General features: G+C 40.3%; 1 protein-coding gene across 1 annotated transcript in view; it reads right to left on the bottom strand.

The window, feature by feature from the left end:
* The window catches only part of GLDC (glycine decarboxylase), a 45,733-nt gene extending 40,349 nt beyond the window's left edge, over positions 1-5,384 (bottom strand). The window contains exons 1-2 of the mRNA XM_074570415.1: positions 5,154-5,384; positions 4,955-5,033 (exon numbers count right to left, since the gene is read on the bottom strand). Coding sequence (XP_074426516.1) covers positions 4,955-5,033; positions 5,154-5,372 — 298 coding nt within the window. The 5' untranslated portion in view covers positions 5,373-5,384. The remainder of the gene's footprint in view (positions 1-4,954; positions 5,034-5,153) is intronic.
* Positions 5,385-20,563: the final 15,179 nt, after the last annotated feature.

The following is a 20,563-nucleotide window of genomic DNA, read 5'->3' on the forward strand; positions in this document are numbered from 1 at the left end:
GATATAATACTGCTCACATTATGTCAGGTCTTAAAAAAAGTCTAGCTTCTGAGATCAAGGAAACAAGATCTTCAGAACAGCTGATACAAGAAAAAATGGATGAATTTATTTATCTTCCTTTAGCAATTAATTGTATTTGTTTAAAAAAAAATGAAATAAACCAGATTATATTGAAGCGAAACAGTTCCAGAGCACTGCCAGACATGTATTAATGGACAGCACAAGAAAAGCACCTACTCCAGGTGCTGAGCCCGACTAGCAACTTCCCATGAGACAGGCAAAAAGCCATCTTGTTGCCTGGCCGCCGCCTCCTCCTTTGGCTCAGGCCACCTGCTGTCCCCCAGCCTGCCTGGGCGGCAGAGGCAGCACGAGGATGCTGCGAGCTGCCGAAAACACGCAGGGGCTGAGAGCCAGCAACGTGCCTGCCTTTCTCTCTCCTACCCCCACCGCCTGCTGCCTTCAGAAAGAGGAGCAGTGGCCCCAAAAGCGCCGTGAGGAGCAACTTGTGAGGAGCAAAGCGCCAGCGGTGGTACTGCCGATTCCTGCTCCGCTTGTGGCAGCGCTCTGAGGCACGAGCACTGCCCCTCCTACAGGCACCCAAAGCCTATGGCGTGGGCTCCAGCAGCAGAGAACCTGGAATGACTCAATCGGCTCTAAAAAAAAATGGCTGACATTAGGAGCCAATGATAAACTCACCCAGAATTAATTTTTTAAGCAGCATTTTAAATACAAAATTATAGCTAATGTGGACTCAACTGCATGAGGAGCAGTTAAATTTGAAGTTACAAATAGTGTTTCTTACAATAGGACTGCTTCTGAGAACTATCACTTCTAAAAATGTTCAGGCTGGAGACCCAATTAGTTTTACACAGATTTTATAAATTAACATTTATAAATTCTAAAATTTGAGACTGTAACGGGGAATATTTTGGGAAAAAAAATCATGGCAGAGTTTGTAGAGACTTTTTTAATTCAAAGCCTGAACAAAAAACCAGAAATATGTAACACGTACAAATCCTACCCATTAAAGATGGACATACAATAGCAGCCTTGCATTTGATAAATACGACTGATACAGACAGTAGGTTTGCAGGGATAAAAGAAAAGAGGATTACGCTTATATAAGATGATCTGTTCTATTACTTCAAATGGGTCAGTCACTACATAACATGCTGAAGCACCTTCAATACCTAAAAAAAAGCTGATTGTTAAAGTTTACTTACTGTGACAGTGGGAAAAAAGCTCTGTAATACCAGCTGATCACAGTAAAGTACCAAACAGATGTCTAGCCTTGTTGTAAATATCGACTGAACAGAAGTGACAAGTCAAAATAACATTTTCCCTGAACTGTATCTGCAGAAAAAGCTGACTGTAAAAAAGCCCCCCCTTCCAGAATCGGTTGAGGTACAGGACTGCAACTTACTGTTACGGGGTATCAGGCTTTTTGCCGTTTCACCCCTACTAGCTTTCACTGGCATATTCAGATGGTTTTACAACACTGTCACTAGGCTCATGGCAGCAGGCACTTTTAAAATGGCTTTTTTTTTTTGGTCAGAAAAAAATCAGGGACTCAGATACTTCTGTCATATTACATACCAAAGGAAGCAACTAACTTCGGAAACCTCCTAGCATAAGCTACATTCCTTCTCCCCTCCACCACCAACCATCACTCTATGTATGAGAAGAAATCTACCAATACAGGAACACTAATAAATATTGAAAAGGCATTTTTAGTGTAGATACACTTGTACCAGCAAAGCTTAGCATTTACCAGAATGGCTTTTTCATTCATAGAAACGTCCAGTTAAGGCTAGAGGCTTTCCCTGGAAATATATTACGTCCTTCAGGGAAGTAATGAAGCTTGATTCTTCCACTGAAGAGCACGGCTGTACTAAAATGTCTAGGAAAGACAACACATGTACAAAAAGATTGTGCTTCTCCTGTAATAACAGGGTTTATTTATGACGAGTGGACTATGCAATACCATTTAAAACAGCTCTTTAATATAAACTGCATCCACAGGGGGATTGTTGTTTTTTTTTTCTACTGCTATTGCATACACACAGCCAATTGATTTTCTGTCTTTTGGACTACTTGCTACATTACCAAGGGATCTGTAATGCAAAGCGATCTTCCCTACTGCCACAACTAATAACAATTTGAAGAGATGCATACACATCAAATGTACACACCTGAGACAAGACCTAAGGCTATAAAAGTTAAAAAACCCACAAATATAATTGCAGAGACTTAGGATACTCACCCCGATGTACTATTTATGCTGTGTGCCTGGTATTCTTGGACTGCATATCTAATTCTAGCTGTAAGCATTGACTTCAGTGAAACTTCAGTGGAAGCTCAACTGCGTTTCCTAATACAAAGGAGTAGCTTGAGCACGGCTGATTTGTCCAGCTGCACTCTAACCTGTGGAGTCACTGTGATTATGTTTTTTAATTGAAGTTATACAGAAAAGTGGAAGTGTATATTTAAACCACCAGGAATTGCTGTATTAGAAATTTCATAAATGCTGAAGTTGAACACCACGTTTTGAATGGCCCTGCCCCGTTCCCTCATTGCATGTGTGAGTTTGGGGGATGGTGGGAGCAAAATTGTCTTCATACAAATAAAAAGAACATGTTTAAAATAGAACACAGTTCTTGTGACACTTTCCCGATTTCACTATTTCCCTTTAACACAAGGAATATGATGGAGAAATAACATACCATATTCACATAAGAAATCCCACACTGGTGATTGGAAAGTGTTCTCTCTAATGGTACATTAACGAGGAAGCAAGTTTTACTCAGACTAGTGTCCTGTGTACAAGATGTTCAATGCGAAGTTGCACAACTTCAAGCTGAGGCTTTCCACTTTTCTTTTACAAGCTGTGGAGTTTTCTGCTACCAATGCAATGAAAAACTAGTGACAAAAATCTACACATTAAATTACAGTTCATCACACTGGCTGCAGAAGAAAAAGCAGCGTGCAGAAAATAGTTTTCTGTACCTCATGCAAGCATCTCTTTTGAAAAACTCACTGTTGCATGCTGTGCAATGTGAGACTCTGCATCACAGTCACATTCTTTCAAAGTTTACTCTAAGGGAACAAGAACAGCATAGCAAGTGGAACAAAACGCCAGTGAACTAAATACTCTGTTAGCTAATGAGGCCCTACTGCAGTGAGAACTTGCATGCAATAAAACATAATGCACAGCAATGTGCATTAGAGAGACATTTCAAAACTGCTATGCAAATCAGCATGAGAACACATAAAACTTCATCAAGATTTTGACTTAGGTTGACATCACCGGTTTAGTTTTCAATAATGTACAATTATTTTAATGCCTAACTGTACTGTATCATTTTTATATGTGTTTTAGTAACGTAAAAATTAGTAAGGGTATCATATACTAAATTAAAAAAAAAAAACAAACAGAAGAAAGGTTTTTAAGAAGTAGTTACTGTTGACAATCTACATTTAACCCCTCTTACAGACCTAAAAAATATAACAATCTAAAAAGTTCTTTTCTCTGAGGGTAAGTGAAAATCACTCATCAGTCAGGGATTACCTTGATTAAAATGAATTAATCATAGGAAAACATGCCATGCAATACTTGCAGCAGTTATACAGACAGAAGATGTGATTAAATTCCACTTTCCTACCCCTCCCCCCACATTTTAATAGGATGGGAAGTTACCAAAAACCAAAACACCACTGTACTAATAAAACATTTCAGAACTAGAAACTTTCAGTCAACACTGTATCTCCCCTGGCTAGACTCTGTCTTTTCAGGCTTTAGTCTTCCTGACTGTTCATTGTGGTGCTGCCTCTCGCGCGTGATGTCATCTCGGAGCAACCAGATTGAACTGGCCGGGAACCTCACCGGAGCTGCAGGCCTGAAGTTTACACTCAAATTACAGCCCACAGATGAGCAATGAAAAACCAGCCAGCGAGAGGGATCAAGCTTTCTACAAATCAGGCAAAGGATCATGACCATATATAAAGGTAATACTGATGTAATTGACTCCACCATCGGAACGGCCACTGAGCTTTGTTAGTTCCAGTGGAATTGCTTAGCTAGGTGCCTTTTTAAGTGTTTCTTTCACTCACAGTATTTTCAGCATGATGTTCACAGGTACCTACCAAGACCACAGTTATGCGGATAGAAATTTTGTGCTGTGATTGCTAACTTTTAAAAACGTTAACTTCTAAAAGCTCATCAAATCACATCAAGTTTTCTACAGCAATTTGGCTGAACTATTGTCCTGCCACAACTGCTGGCTCACGTGTTTTGTATTCCTGCAGTTTAACCGTCTCCCTCGATCAGACGGATTTGAAATGCTAGCCACTAGTCTACTGTGTACCCACTATACGGAGACACGGGGTTTTCCTGTTATTAGAATATGCAGGTTATTATTGGGGTGGTGGTATGACAACAAAGAAATCCTGCAGAAATGTAAGAGCTAACAAAAGACAGCGGCCCATTTGAAGCCACAGTCCACATTATGGGGATGATTTTTAGCCGCGCTTTTTCCTCCTTATGAGGCTCTTGAAACAAAGTGAAGGCACCTTGTCACTTGAGCCCAAAAATGGGTTTTGGGGCAGCCCCGGGCTGCCACACGCGTCTTCCTACCGGTTTCCAACACGAGAGCAAGAAACGCAGCAGCCGAACTACTCTACCGAGCGGCTCTGTGAAGACTAAAGTGCCCCTGATGGTACCGCCACGGTTACTGAAGTCTTATCCCGCACTTTACTTCAGCAGGGAGATCTGTTCGTCACACGTTTCAGCGGGGACACTCGGGGGATGGGGGGGGAGGGCACCCCAAGTCCTGCCCGGGGGTCGCTGGTGGCGGGGGGGATCCGCGGCGGGGCGGGCAGGGCTGAGCCCCGCGGGGATGGTGGAGGGGGGGGATGGGGGACGACCGGGGGCACCCCTGGCCATGCGGTCACTTACAGACGTGGTCTTCCATCCTCAGCGGCCGCCGCAGACGGATGCTGGCCGGGATGGTTTTATCCATCAGCTCCTCGACGCTCTGCAAAGAGGCGACCCGACGCCGTTAGCAGCTCCCCGCCCCGGGGCCGGCACAGCCCGCACCGGCAGGGGACCAGCCGCCCCGCTCTCCGCCCCAGCCCCGCACGTCGCCGGCACCTACCTGCACCCCGACAGCTCGCAGCATCTCCCGCTTCTCCCGCTCCCGCGGCCCGATGTGCCGCCGGGAGAAGTCATCGTGCCGCGGCAGCAGCTGCTCGATGCACCGCGACGCCTCGCCACCGCCGTTCCACCGCCGCTGGGCGCCCCCCGCCACCGGCCGCAGGTGCCGCGACGCCCCGCGGGCCGCCAGCCGCCCCCACCAGCGCCCGCAGCTCTGCATGTCGCCGCCGTTGTCCCCGTCGCCGCCGCCGGGCAGCCACACTTTGAGAGCAGGGGGGCGGCGCGGCGCGGCCCCCCCACCGCCGGCGCCAATGGGGCCCGGGGGCGGCGCCGCCATCGCCCCGCCTCGCCGCCACCTGCCCGCCCGTTCGTGTCCCCCCCCCCCACCTCGCCGCCGGGCCGCCCTGGGCGACCCTGACCCCGCTCCGCCCGGCCCCGGCTGCCGAGCATCCCCGCGGGCGGGACGGGACCGGCAGGGTCGGGGGGGGGTCGGGGCGGCGGCGCTGCCTCCCGGCTCGCCTGGGCAGACCCTGGTGGTGGTTTTCCTAGGAAACAGGGTTTTTCTCCACAAAAGCCTGGCTCGGGTGGAAAAATAAAAAAGGTTTCTGTGTTTCTGCAGCAGAGCGTGCGTTTGCTTTCAAGTTGCTAGCTTTTGGAGGGATAGTACATGCCACTTTCTATAGCCGTTACCGGTGGGGCTGGAGCGGGGGTTCGACTGCTTTAACTGCTGGCGATGTTAGTCTTGGGGAGCAGAGAAGTTAACTGGAACCCACCTTCCCCTCTGTTTCAGTTCTGCATCTCTGAGATAATACCAGCATAGTTACAAACTTTATTAACAGAACAAAGTGTAGCAACATTGAGGACATGTATTTGCATCAACATTTAAACAGAGTGACAATGAAAGAGAAAACCACATTCCCAAGATAGACATTGATTTAACCTTAATTGTATCACAGATTTACTGTCTGTATTCTGAATTTAATGAGATAACTAATCACTACTTATGAACCTAAAAATAAATTTACTTTGCACCACAGATCATTGACTCATGCAAGCTCTCTATTTCTGTAGTAAACATGGCATTACTCCTCTGATATAATCTGAATTATCTAAACTACCCCGTTGTGTTGGTAACTTTAACCACTGTGTATTTTTGGAGTAATGACTGAAGTGCCTGGTTTCACTGAACTCAGTTTTAGTTCAGTTTGAAAGCTATGCCTGGGAGGAGGAAGACTGGAGACATGTGCCACTGAACAAGGCAGTACCATCACAGCGTGCCCACTTCATCTGGAAACCACCACTTCTGGAGTGATTTTTTAAGCCACTCTATGGCTAAAGCTTTCTCCTTCAGAAACTCAGGACAGACTTTACCTTAGCATGGCGTATGTGCAATTACTGTGGCAGGGATACAAGCCTGGCTTAGGTGCTTATCAGTTAGCCAGCTCTCTAGCTGCCTCCGGAAAACTGTATTAAGGCCTTAACAAGCAAAAGAGGAACCTTGAACAAGAGATGCAATAGAAAAGGAAGCTTTGACGTCAAATCAACAAAACCTAGCTAGTCTTGTAGCTTCAAAGAAATCTATCACTTCAAAGTACGTAGCCAACAAACCCAGCTGTTTTCTGCATGTACATCAGCAGAAGGAAGGTTTCCTGCAAGAGAGGACAGGATTGCAAACCAGTGTCTTGCTATTAAAGCTATCTGAGCAAAGCTCAAAGATGCATATGCCTTGGCCTAATGAGCTGATATCAAACAACTTGCTATGTAGCTGCTAGGGATGTCAGTTTTGTTAGATAAAGCACAAAACTCTGAAGAGGAATGCCCTGTATAATTTAAATTAAAATGACATGGTATATGTACTCTTCTTAACAGTGATATTTTTTAGCTTTATTTGAATGCCACAATAAGAAGGACAAAACTCCTGCAATCTGCCTTGACTCCAGTTGTGATTTAGTTAAAAACTCTTTGCAGTTCTAATACTACAAGGTTTATGGGTGGTGTTGGATTCTTTGTTGATGTTGGTTTTTTGTTTAAGTCATGAGCTATCACAATAAGAAAATTGTGTTGTATTCTTTTAAGATTCACTTCCGTTCCCTCCTATCACCCAAAGCTGAAAGTCTGTTCCAGCTGATATGCTTCTGCACCACTGTATCACAGAACACAAAGAATGGGTCAGACTGCAGTGTTACCGGTAACAATACCCTATTTCTAACACTGGCAAATTACAGCTACCTAAGGAGGAATACAAGACTAGGACAAAAAGATGTATTGATACCACTCTGCAATATTTCTACAGTCAGTTAGCATCCTGGGATTCCTGCATTTAGGAGTTACCAATGTGCCTTTTTCCCAAATTTGTTCAGCTGCCAATTGAACCCATGTAAACTGTTAGTGGAATAAATACAACAGCTCACTGTTCAAGAGTAGTCACTTTCTTTCTCAATCTACTATTCCTTAAAGTCATGAAAAGCACTCATAATGTTAAGGAGATTGCAACAAGTGAAAAAACCCAAATCATGCGGGTATCAGTTTCAGACTGACTCTGACATATGCTGACTTCTGTCCTGACGCAAGATTTTTTCTGTAGAAATTCCGTAACAGAAAGAAAGGTTTTAGCAGTTTAAATTACCACTTCCACTGATAAGTTACTGGCCATCATCAGTATTTTCAAAAGTCTCTAATATATCAAGTGAGGAATGCCTACCAAATGGTCTCTTAATGGCCAAGCTTATTTTAAGCGTCAATCCAGATAGAGAACACCCTCATTAACACTCTACCTTTCTTATAACAAAATAATCTTAAAATGCAGGGGCACAAGAGGTGGGAGAGTTTAGCTGTATCTAATTCAATACTGAAGATCATCTAAATTTCTACCGATAATGATTTGGAGGGTTTATATATACATATATATAAAAATCTCATTTCCCACCACCAATCCTTAAAGATGTAAATGAAAACAGATTGCAAACATATTTTTATGTATATTTTATGCATATGCTTGTTATCAAATATTTTATTCCTTAGAGAATAAAAGGTAAAATATGCAGTTGCTCCTGCTTTTGGGTTTGTACTGTAAACATTGCTACCTTTAATTTGAGACATCTTTACAACAGTTTTTTCTGTTTATGAAATGTAGTTGTCATTACACATAATGAACAATACAGGTGTTGACCTAATAGATCAAGCTAGGAATTGCTTAATTTTATTCCTAAACTTACTATTTAAGTGAAGTAGCACTACATCATGCATCTTTCACAAGCAGTTAGCAACTGCTACTAGTGGGGAGAAATTACTTCTCACCAGTACATCTTCATATGCCAGTATTTACCAAATGAGGACTGAATTGACACCTGTTTGTTTTTTTGATCCCTTTCCACCAGTAAAATTTAAGAGCTCCATGAACAGCATGCAATGTGTACCCAGGAAACAGTTTTCATGTCCCTAAACTTAACAGAGCATTTTCATGATATGATGCACAAACATCAGAACGTGCAGTAGGATAGGCAATGTCATGCTGAGGGCAGATCACCAGTCAACTATCTATTTCTGAACCCCATAATAGCCCCAGGAGCTCAATGCAGCCACTGCTGCCAAAGGGCCAGGAGCCATTTTTGCAGTCTTTACCTGCTACTGTTTTTTCATTGATCATAAAATAAAATATGCACTACTACATAACACAGCTGACGTGGTGGATTTCTCATGGATCATAAAGGTTTGGGTTTCGGGCTTCCATCCTCCACAAAAGACTAGGCAACATTATCACACCAGGTAACACAGTATCATGTTGCTTCTTTAGGAGCCATAGTCAAGTTTCCTCAGTGAGATGTTTGCTATGTAAACATCTTAGTGTTATATTAATATATATTCAAGCTTTTAAGCAGATCTTCTTTAACTGACAGTTCCTTCTTTAACTGACAGTCCCCGAGTGATACAGTATTTTATTTGTTCTGAACGCAGAAGTATCCCTGCACCTTGATTAGAGGTGTAATTGCAATTTCAAATTTATTTGTTTTCAGTTATTTGATAAACTGGAGCTAAAGTGAAACTGAACTGTGCTTCCTCCCAAGTAAGTGTTTTTACTCACATGCACATCCATACCTTCAGCATCTTCAGGGTGCAGCTTTCATTTTAGTTGTGGTGTTGGAAATATAATCCTTAACAAATCTGGTATGTTCCACACTTGCTAAGTCAATAGAACAGACTTAGAATATTCTACAACTCCATATCATAAATCTCAAAGTATATTTCATATCACAAAGGAATAATAATTAAATATTGGTACAACAAATTCTGTGAAATCAAATGCATGCATTTCTCCTCTTCAGAGTTAATGTAGCAAGCAAAACTATTTGAGCTCTGTATATTTCTTAGATATACATTTACAGATGCAGGTGGATATAAAATCTACTACCTTTCCTGTCGATGTTTAAATATCAGATATAGGTTCCTTTCTCATATCAAATAAACTGCTAGCATGATCTTTTTGACAGGGAAGAATGACACAGAGAGGTCTGATAAGGAAGTAAAGGGCTGTGAAGAAAGAAAATAAAGGAGAAGGAAAAGAAGTTAAAAAAAATCCCTAAGAGGTGTGGGAGATAGGATCATCTAAGTATCCTTCAAAAATTACCTTGGAGTAAAGTCCTTCCAATCCCACTTCTTGTGTGGGCAAATGGCTGAAGAAGGCAAGTGTCTGAAGGTTTTTAAGGTACAAGGTTTCTCTGTTTCCTCTGTCATGGAGCAGCAAGGACCCGCTTTTCCCTCAGGGCAGGTGCTCCAGGAGTAAGGGGTGACTCCAGAGCAGGCAGGGTTGTCCCTGGCAGGGCATGGTCCCACAGGGTCTGGTCATAGCAGGGTGAAACAGATGCTTGCAGTTGGATCCACTGACAGTCTCAGGCAAGTGATGAACCAGGTCAAGGGTCCACCCAGGGACTCCAGGCAGGAGCAAAAGGAGATGAGACCAGAGACAGGACTAGGGACAAGGTTTCGGGTTGAATCTGAAGTCCATTCAGCAGTCAGGGCTAGACAGTGGACAACGGACATCTGAGGAACACATCCAGGAGAGAAGCTAGCTACCGTGTAGGTTTGAGGTCCATCCAGACCGCAGGGCCAGACTAGTCTGTAGACCAGCACTCTGGCAAGATAGCTGAGGGCTTGGGGCTGAGACAAAATGAAGACCCTGGGTTCACAGGCAGTGGGTGCCCTGTGTGAGGCTGGTCAGGGCCAGTAGGTCCTACAGATGCACTTGGGGCCCTGACTTTCTCCTCTAACAGCTGAGACAACCATACAGTTAGCTTGCCTTTGCCTACAGGCTTTTGAATTATTTTAAAAACTCCTGAATTATTCCAGTCCTCTGGCAAACAAAAGGTCTCTTAACCCTTCAACACAAGTTAAACATTTTTGCTGTGCCATTGCCTTTTATGTTTGGAGTTGGGGATATCCACAGAGAAGATAAAGTGAATTAACTTCAAATATCACTGGTTTGTTCTCTGCCTGCCACCTTGCTCCCTCATGCTGTGACTAACTGAACTGCCAGACATCTCTGGCATGGCCAAGCAGGCCAGCTGCTGCCGCGTCTCCATGCAAAACACCTCTCCTTCCTGAAAACTGTCGGATTACAATGGAATATGTGGTTTTGTTGTTGTGGATTTTTTTAAATTTTTTTTCCTTGTTATCACTGCCATTTCTAACAGATGTATTTGTCAAAATCTGCTGGCAATCCTTACAAAAGCCTACCACTCACCTCTGTAAATCTTCTAAAGGAGAAGGCCAGGAGGATCTACACTGTTTTTCTTACAAAGTCAGAATTATTTGCTGCTGAGTGGGTGTTTTTCTAGTCTTTCTTTTTGTCTCTTGCTCTTTTTTAACTTGGTTCAAAGGTAAGATTGATAGACCTTGAATGCAAATTTAGTTACTTAATACTGGATACGTTAAACCTCTTATCATGTTATTTGTGTCCATTGGCTTTTAAATACTGAATATGACTATATGATTAGAGCATTGCCTATACAAATACTTTATATCAGTAGATGTTATCTATTAGGAAGACCTATGTAATAGACATTGCATTGCAAGAACTTCTCTTGCCCAATCTAGTTTTATTAGGCAATAAAAAAGTTCTCTCTGGCACAAAGAGGCCTGTATACTGCTGACCCTAACAGGTGTATCATGACGACAAGGTACTGAGATATTCTTTGGGAAATAAACATCTGTCCTCTCTTATTCTTATCTAGGAGTTAAAGGTATTATGCAACAAAGTACGCAGATTTTGAAAATTCAGGAAGTCTAAAAGGTTATTTTTCAGAAGACTCACTTTTGCATATGTATGGGGGTTTATTATTTTTGCATTAGAAATGGAATTATAAAGTTTGTTCATACTTCAGATTCAAACTGCTGAAACAACAGCTTCAGCAAAAACTTAACTTTTCTTCAGAAAAAAAGATCTCAGATCCCAGCTGTCTGGATCTTCAGTTTAACAGGTGTTAATGAAACCAAACATTAGTTTGAAAAACATTGAATAAAAATCCTCCCCCCTTTGCAAGATCAGGTCACAGCTCATCTTTCAGTGTTTTTGTCTTTTCCAGAGTTTGAACAGAATCACTTAGCAATAGCATATCAATTACAAAGCCATTTTCCTCTGCCCTGTTTGAGGTAAAGATTTATGAAGTCCTCCTTATAAATCACAGAAACTCCAATAAGGGCATACCTCTTTCCCCTTTGCAGCTCAACGCACAAGATTTGGGAAGAAGGAATCTTGCAGTTCCTCACACCGCAAAGCTTCTACGGGAGTTTTTGAGTCCTTATCTGCTTAAAGTGGGATGCTGTCATGATTTATGATTTTAAGATATTGCTTAAACCAGTTCTGCAAACGAAATAAGTGATTCCATCAAAATATATTTTCTCTCAGGTTGTAGGTGGCCTATAATCAGTCACGGCATTTTGTTTGAACACAATGTGACTATACCTACATATACACAGATTAGCCCATATAGCTGCAGATGAAGTTTAATTGATTGAATCAATCTAAGATTTCATTATACCGAGTCCAGCCTAAAAAGGTTATTTGGTCGAATAAGTTTATCTGGCCTGCTAATGGATCATAGAAGATGATCATCATGGTCAGCACAATGTAGGAAGCGAGACTGCACAACCAGCATAGTTGAGTGAAAGAAATGGAACTGGTTCTTCTGATAACCAACCAGCAGCTGCTAAGATTGGTTCAGCTATCTTCTTGAAGTACATTTGGAATTGATTAAAGTACCTGATATTTTACAAACTCCTAATGAATACAGCTATGTGAGCTCTTAAACATAGACCAGGATTGAATCAGCACTGAAGAATCTGGCTCTGAAATCAAAACTGAATAAATACTTTAATGTTACATAATGTCTTAGTTAACATATAACTTAGAAAAAGCTTGAAATGTTGCAATGGCTTAGTTCTGGTATTAGATATCTTTTTGCTGTTTCTGTTAAAAAAACGGAAAGTAAAACTACCAAACATGGCTAAAATATAAGCTTTTAAACAGATCAGTTCACACTTCCTAGAGGCTTCTTAGGACTCAGCCATACCTGCTGTAAACATTCCAGCTACAGTAAGCATGCTTTACTTTGAGATGGCATGATCTGACCATGACCGACCGTTCACTTATGCTCCCTGAATCCCTCAGGGCTTGCACATGATTTGTACAGCTGTGATTCTGCAGCTCTGGCCAGAGCCGTGCAATAATGGTTCAGTGCAGTGGTGCATTAACACACTTCTCCTCTTAACAGAACTCTTTAACGTGATAATGAGCCTCAACTAATTCAGAAATTTGTTATTTTGTGGAGTATGGTGAGGGAAAGTCCTGTCTCAGGTGGAGAAGGAACAATGCTCAGACCTTGGGGAGCAACTGGAAAGCTAGACTGCAGTAACGAGCTGAAAAATGCAGCTTGGGTTATCTACTTTACAGACCACAGTTGACACGAAATGCTGGTCACTGTCTGTATGGTTTATGTGGAAGGAGGGTGATGGAATAAGCAACCAATGAGAGCAGGGATCGAGACAGGACTGAGCAGTGTCGAAGAATAAGAGAAAAGAGCTAAGGGGAGTTAAGGATAATAGTAACTGTAGTGCTGAGGAAAAAAAAATAATAAATCAAGTAATTGCCTATTTTCTAAATAAGTCATGTGTCCTAGGGAGACAACAGTGACTTTAAATATTCTAAAAATATATTCCAATACATATATCTAGAGACTAGATGAAACCTGCAGAGGAAATCCTAAATCTTCATGATTTTTAGTGTTTCATTTTGTTTGGATGCAAAATATAGAAGATAGGTCATATTCTGTAATTAAAATAGCATGGCAGTACACAATGATGGGGGAATCTGAGAAATCTCAGATGCTACTAAGAATTCCTTTGCTGTATTTTAACATAATGACATGGAAAGGGCCTCCTATCACATATAATTTTTGCATTACAGCCATTCTCTCAACGAGTGACATGGCAAAACGTTAACTAATAGATGAACAGAAGCAAAAGGGAGTTAGAATTTCCATAGAACTAGCATCTGAAAATTATATAGTTTCATATTACGTCTGCTCTTATGAAACACTGTACCTGTTATCCATGGATTAATCTGAAATGTGTATCTTGATTTTCCAATGGACACTGAATTGATTAAAAGCAGTCTGTTAATTTATTACTGTAGTGATGAGAACATTAGAGATCACCATCTTCTAACAGTGCTAATATATTAGCCTGCCTAAGTGCAAATATTTAAAATGTATCTTCTCTGTGCTTACGTTTACCAGTTGCAAAATGGCATTATGCAACTCTGTCTTTGGCAATCTTTTTAAAAAGCTGAAATAAATAATAGGACCAACTCACCTTTACTTTTTACTTGATTAAGGTTAACATAACCCAGAAGCAGGGTCTATGAAAATTTTTCAGAGGGAAAGAGCACAATTGCACTTCCTCATCTGAGCATAAGGAGCTTCCAGAAACAAAAACCCAATGATACTCCTTACTGCTTCAACAGAATACTTGCCCTCTGTTGATGAACATCAACTCTAGGATATAATTAAAAGAGCGAAATAAGTCTTTTAAAGAAACAGTCTAGGCTCAGTAGCAGGGAAAACAGTGGGCAAGGAGCATTGACTAATACAGACTGTATCTTCTTGCCTAAGCAATTTTTAATCAAGGTAAGCAATATACACAGTTAAATGGGACTTAGTACTCAGAAACTCTTAAAGTAATAAAATGCAATAGTGGCAATGAAATGCAAAAAATAGATTCTGTTTCCCTGGTCATATCTCATTGTATTAACTCCTTTAGTCATATATGAAATAATCAAAGAATTGAAGTCAGGTCACCCATTATTAAGAAGTAGATAGTAGAACCTGAAAAATTATTACCTTCCATTTTAAATTTCTGACCAGTACCAAGTAATATGTGTCACATTTCTCTAGTTTATGAACTAGCCTGAAAATTTCAGTAATTACTAAGTAGAAAATAATAGAAGAAAAGGACAATGGATGAGGAGACCTGAAATAATTACACAGAGTTAAGACACTTTAAAGCACTATAATGACCTGCAGAGCAAGAGTAACTGATCTATGAAAACATACATGAACAGTAAAATTTATGAACACAACAATTAAATGTTCAATAAAATAGATGGTCGTCCAGTGAAAAACGGAGAATTTACAACACTCTGTTTAACTAAAAAAATCTGAGAATTACAGCTTGAGGGATTATTTTTCCTTCTAAGATGATTTTAATTGTCTTTTAGTCCCATTCAGAAGTCAATGCAGATACATCTGTATCTGTGCAGATAAGAACGCAAAACATCTCAGAACTCTCCCTGTGGGTACCTTAAGCTACTTGCATAAATTTATTTGCTGCCCTATAAAATATGAAGTAAACTATTCACTAGTAAATAATGTAAAACTGGTTATTTCTTTTTCCAGTTCTCATGAATGGGATTCTTCATCATCTGTTTAAAAAAGACCCAGTAGAGTCCAACATACTGTCAGTCATACGATTGTACTTAACAGAGAAAACAAAACTCTTTGCAAGAATTTAAAAGTTAATGTAAAATCTAACATCCCTTGTGTCTCCAACTCCCCCCCCCCAAAAAAAAATCTGTGTCTTGACCCCCATCCCTTTCCCCCGCAATGATCCAGTCATATCTCACTATATGCTCCTCTGCCCTGCAGAACTTGCTGAATTTGTTTTGATAGTGGATTTAGAAGCAGAACGCTGTTGGTTTATAAACTATTTCCTTTACACTTGTTACGGGTTGAATAAATCCTAACCCTCTTCACGGTCCTTGCCTCCCGATGTATCTCAGTATTCCTCTTTGCCAGTTTTAGAGGGCTTCAGGGAGCTAAAGGGCCATGGAAAGGCCATGGGGATGGAGTGAGGGAGAGCTTTTGGTGGGAGACGGTCTGCCTGCTTCACTGGTAAGTAAATACTATCAGCATGTGCTTGGGCTTGTCAAAGAACGGTATGTTAAATTTGAGCGCCACTTTGCATTGATTTAGACAGATATACAAATAGTTCACAGAGCTGTAATGGATACCATGCCAGTTTCAAAAATAACAATAAACAGGGTGAGAAATATTTGTTTCATAGCTGTTTTTAGAACTAACACCAATGAAAAGCACTATTTTAATGCTTCCTATCTTTCAAACTTGGTCAATTTTGTTCTGAAATGTGGCCAATATTTTGTACTTTTTGTTTATCCAGGACTGTTGAATGACCCTAATTTTCAGTTAAATACAGAACTGGTATTTACTAGGGGATGAAAATATTTCAATTTATTAGCAAAGTGCCTTCCTTTTACCTTTCTGCTCCACGAAAATCTGTGAAAATTAAATCATTACCATCCTATCTTCCATAGCTCATATGTTTTTTCCAACAACTCATATTCTATTTTAACACACTGCCACTGCTTTTTACTTTATATGGAATAGAATATTTTTCTCTTTGTAGATAGCTACCAGTATATTTTTTTCCCCCACAAATAAAAAATAAGAAGCTGAGTATCTCCCTTCCCATGATCATCTCATGTGCCAAGTGCAGCTTGTTTCCCATGCTTTTATACTTTTATATTCTTCTGTAATGGACGTGGTTGTTTTGTCCTACCTCTCTTTAGCCCTCTAGATCAGTTAAGCGGTCCAAGGGTTGGTGCTAGAGCCCAATGAAACAAAAGTGTTTCCAGCTTCTCACTATTCAAGAGAGATGGCTGTCAGACTATATAGTTGTCTAACTATGTGAGATCGAATCTTTTCAATTTTTTCTTAAGGGTGGCATTTTGTTCTACCAGTGATCGTAACTTTTGGTACGACATATGTACCCGTGAAATGGGCTTGATTATACTTTGAAGTTTGTTGAGCTTCAGATGACAAAAAACAAACAGCCAGAAAAAGTATTAAAAATTGCCATGAGTTACAAACTCATAGTGTTTGTAATTTTTTAACTGGTAATGTTTGTAAAGGGGTGAAGAAATCAACTAGGCAAGAAAGGGAATTAATGTATTTAATACTTTTCTACCCAGAATAACAGGAAGGATACTGAAAAAAATTTTCAAATCCTTCTTCCTTCTGGCATAAACTCTGCCAAACAGGGAAGAAGTTTACTTGCTGTACTGGCAACCTTTTCCTATAATCAGTGCTTTAGTGCAGGAATAGGAGATTGGTGCTCCATCCTCCAAACTCTGTTCAGGCTTGCACCCAGCAGCTACACCACATGGCAGCAGGCAGAATCCTAGAAATCAGATTATTTCAAAAACTTGCCTTTGATGCTCAAGCTGGGAAAATGAAGGTATTAGTGCATTTCAGAGAGTCTAGTTTCTACAGACTAAAATTACCCTTGTCTTAGCTCTTTTGTTTTTTTCCCCTTATATACCTTTCCTTTTTCTACTTCTTTTGGTTTCTAGGTTCTGCTCTGCTGTTCCCATTTTCCTTTTGTTTTCTTCAGTTTTCTTTTACAGCAGCATCCCCCTTGCTCTGTTACTACCTTTGCTTAATAACATTTACCTTCTTTCCTCCTTCTTATAGGTAGAAACACCAGTCTGAGACCTCACTAAACACAACCACGCACTCTTTATTTACATTTCATCTTCTGTTTTTACACATCTTTACATATAAACTACTTAATAGCTCATATTTTTATATTCTGTGTATCAAAATAATGGCACTGATTAAGCCACCTTCTTTTCTTCAAACCCATAGGCATAAATTCTAATGCACATGGGTCTCTATAGAGGTAACTATAATCTTTGCTTTTAAAAACCCCTCATACAATAAGCAATACCTAGGAAGTCTAGTTATGATTACTGTCTTCCTCCTCTGCTACTTGTGGTATTAGATTTCACTATCGCTGTATTATTTGGGAAAACTAGCTTTAGTGTTCTACTGTACCATAATATCGTATTGATACATAATTCAGCATTACAATTTTTTTTAAGTTAACTGTAAGTTATTTGTTGATAAGACATGAAAAGTCTTATCTCTAGTGCTGCAGTAACTCTCTTGTTAAGAAAGAGGAAACTTTACTTTTCCATCTTTTTTTTTCCTGTTCTCATTTGTGAGCTTCCTCCTCCTTCTTGGATGATGAATCATTTCATCTTGCTAATCATGCAGGAAACCATCTTTCTTTTTCTGGGTTAGTTTTCTGCTTAGTTAATGATCTTGATCAGCTAACAAAGAAGTCTAGAAAGTGGTGGGAGTGTCTCAAAGTGAGAGAGGGAGAAGCTGTTAGATCCATACGTTATCTGCTGAAATTGCAGTCTTAGTGTTAGGATTTCCATTTACTAAAATAAGAGTAGTAACCTAAAATGCCTTAAGTGTCTTTCAATAGTTTTGGCTGGAGTAGGGAAAATGGACTTTATTGTACAGGATTCTTCATTTTGCCAGAGTCAGGTCCTCAATCATTTGGATTTCATTCTTTGTAAAACCATCCGTAAATTAACCTGAAAACACTTACTTACAAGATATATGAAAATAAGTAACAGGCATTCGAGATTGTTTTTTTTGTAGCCTTCTTCCTACCTCAAAAGGAAGAGAAATATATAAGGCAGGTTCATGCCAACACTTTGGACTAGGCTGTTTCAAAGCTTCACAAACCATAAACCACGTCTTGCCATTTGCTCTTACACTGCCAATTAGTGTAGTCTGATGACTATTAGAAATCTGATGAGCGTCCAATAGTGACACTCATGAGAGCTGGTTGCCATAGCTGTCAGACCTAACCTGTATTTCATTTTGCCTTGGAGTAGAGGAATGCAGTACCTTCTGGCAATGCTGGGGCCAACTATTCTCAGTGTTAACCACTGCCTCGTCAGTGTCCCATCTGTTTGTAAGCTTGCCTTCCTTTTTTTTTGATTTCCCTTTTTTTTCGATTTCTCTTTTTTTTCCCAGCTTACCAAGTTCCTTGTGTGGTTGCAACCGCAAATAAGCAGCAATGTTGCAGGGTACAGTAACTGTTATTACATAGGAGTGTTTACAGCAATTTGACAGAGAGGCTAAGAATGCTGGGGTTGCAGGATGTTAGGAAAGATGGGAAGCTCAGAGCAGCTCATTTAATTTCTGTATAAATCAAACGTGTATTCATGTGATCTCTCTCTCAGCAAGACCACCAAAAAAGGAAGGGAAAAAAGGTATTTCCATCTACAGCTGGATACTGTTAGCAGGACTTTTTCTAAAGAATGTAGGAATTCCCAGAATGCCTTTTAAACTGGATAGCAGAGAAGCACAGCCTACAACTATGAAAGGACTTAGCTTCCTTCTATCCAGTTGTTGTTTTAGGGTGTGAGACTCTTCTCATTAATCAGATTTCTTAACAGTATCTCCTTTAATCTGAACAGAAATGATTGAGTGAAGTGCTATTTTAAAATATATTTTTAAATATATAAAAAGAGTTTAAGAGACAAACAAATGAAAAGTGGTACTAATAAAAGGATGCAGACGGACAATGAGAACCACATAATTAGTGATGCCTTGCACTGATCACTACTGAAAATGAAAGATGTCATTTTCAAGGCAGAAAGATGCCTTCTGTTCACACCAGGTGCCTGGTGCTTTTGTGACATCTCTGCACTGAAGAGCCCTTTCTATGTACTGATTCAATCTCCTAATCTATCAGAAAATTATTTTTTTTTTTAATCACTTGATTAATAAGATGAGTCAACTCAAATGGAGGGTCTAGTAAGCTCCAGAGCTGATGCAAGATAAGTGATGTAAGCAAGTGTGTGGGGCTGCGCGTAAAAGAAATGTGATCTCATCTCAGTAGAGGCATGCTGTTGGATTGACCTAAACTGTGTTAAGAGAAATACCCCATATTCAACACAAACACCACCCACTGCCCACCACATTTAGGAGCAGAGAGCAAAAGATGACACTGTACACTGTGAAAAGGCTCAGCTTCTGTTTGGCCATACCTTTGAAATGCATAGAATGTCACATTTAATTATCAAGCTACATTTTGGAAAGCACAGTTTTTGGGTGCAGCCCAACATCAGGACTTGCATGTATGTTTTAGCAATTTTACTGTTTTATTCTAACTGGGTTACTTCAGCAGTGCTACAATTAAGTTAGGCGCATAGTTCCCTCCTCATTTTCTTCCCACAAGTTAATAGTCTTCCTACTGTTAGTCTTGAGCCAAGAGAGTTCTTTAGGTTGTTTGTAGCAATACCATATATCATTTCCTACATCTGCCACCCCTACTAACATTGTTTGCTTCTCTGTCACTCACTGTTCCCTTCCCCTTTTTCATTATACTAAAATATCCCGTCGAGTACATTTGAGCATCTATTTGGAGCATGCGCTCTTCTGTACACGCTGTAGCCGTCTGATGTAGCTTTGTTTCTCATATTTGTGAAGACTTTATCACTGTGTAAAACAGTGGGTAATTTTTTCCTTTTTGCTATTCTTTTTTGTATGATTGAAGCCAATTAATTCCATGAATGTCTGTGGAAGAACAATTAGGCTCAATGCCTTTGACTTTTAGCTGTTAAGAGCCATTCTTTATTTCAGGCATAATGGTTAAACCAAAAGAAAGTGACTGCACAGAACACATCAGAAATTTAAAAATGGGGATTAGCTGGCGCCACAGCTCACAAAAGAATTAACAGACAACATTGCGTGACCCAATGCATTTCACCATCTGTACTTTGCAACACATGGAAGAGCACACTGAAGCGATAAAAGGGACACAAAGAAAAAAGAATAAAAGGCATGTTAGCTGTGGCTCAGCTGGAAAATAATATTGCTTGTAGCAATAGGCTCTGAGATCAAATGATGAATTTGCTTCTTTTAAAAATCAAATAAAAGGTATAAACACAGTAACACTAATTCAGGAGTGTGTGCTCTCAAAAACCTGCACAGACAGCTGGCTTACTCATTTTAACTGAAGTTCTAATTTGAGATT

Source organism: Larus michahellis, chromosome Z, assembly GCF_964199755.1.
Source record: "Larus michahellis chromosome Z, bLarMic1.1, whole genome shotgun sequence".
Lineage (NCBI taxonomy): Eukaryota > Metazoa > Chordata > Aves > Charadriiformes > Laridae > Larus > Larus michahellis.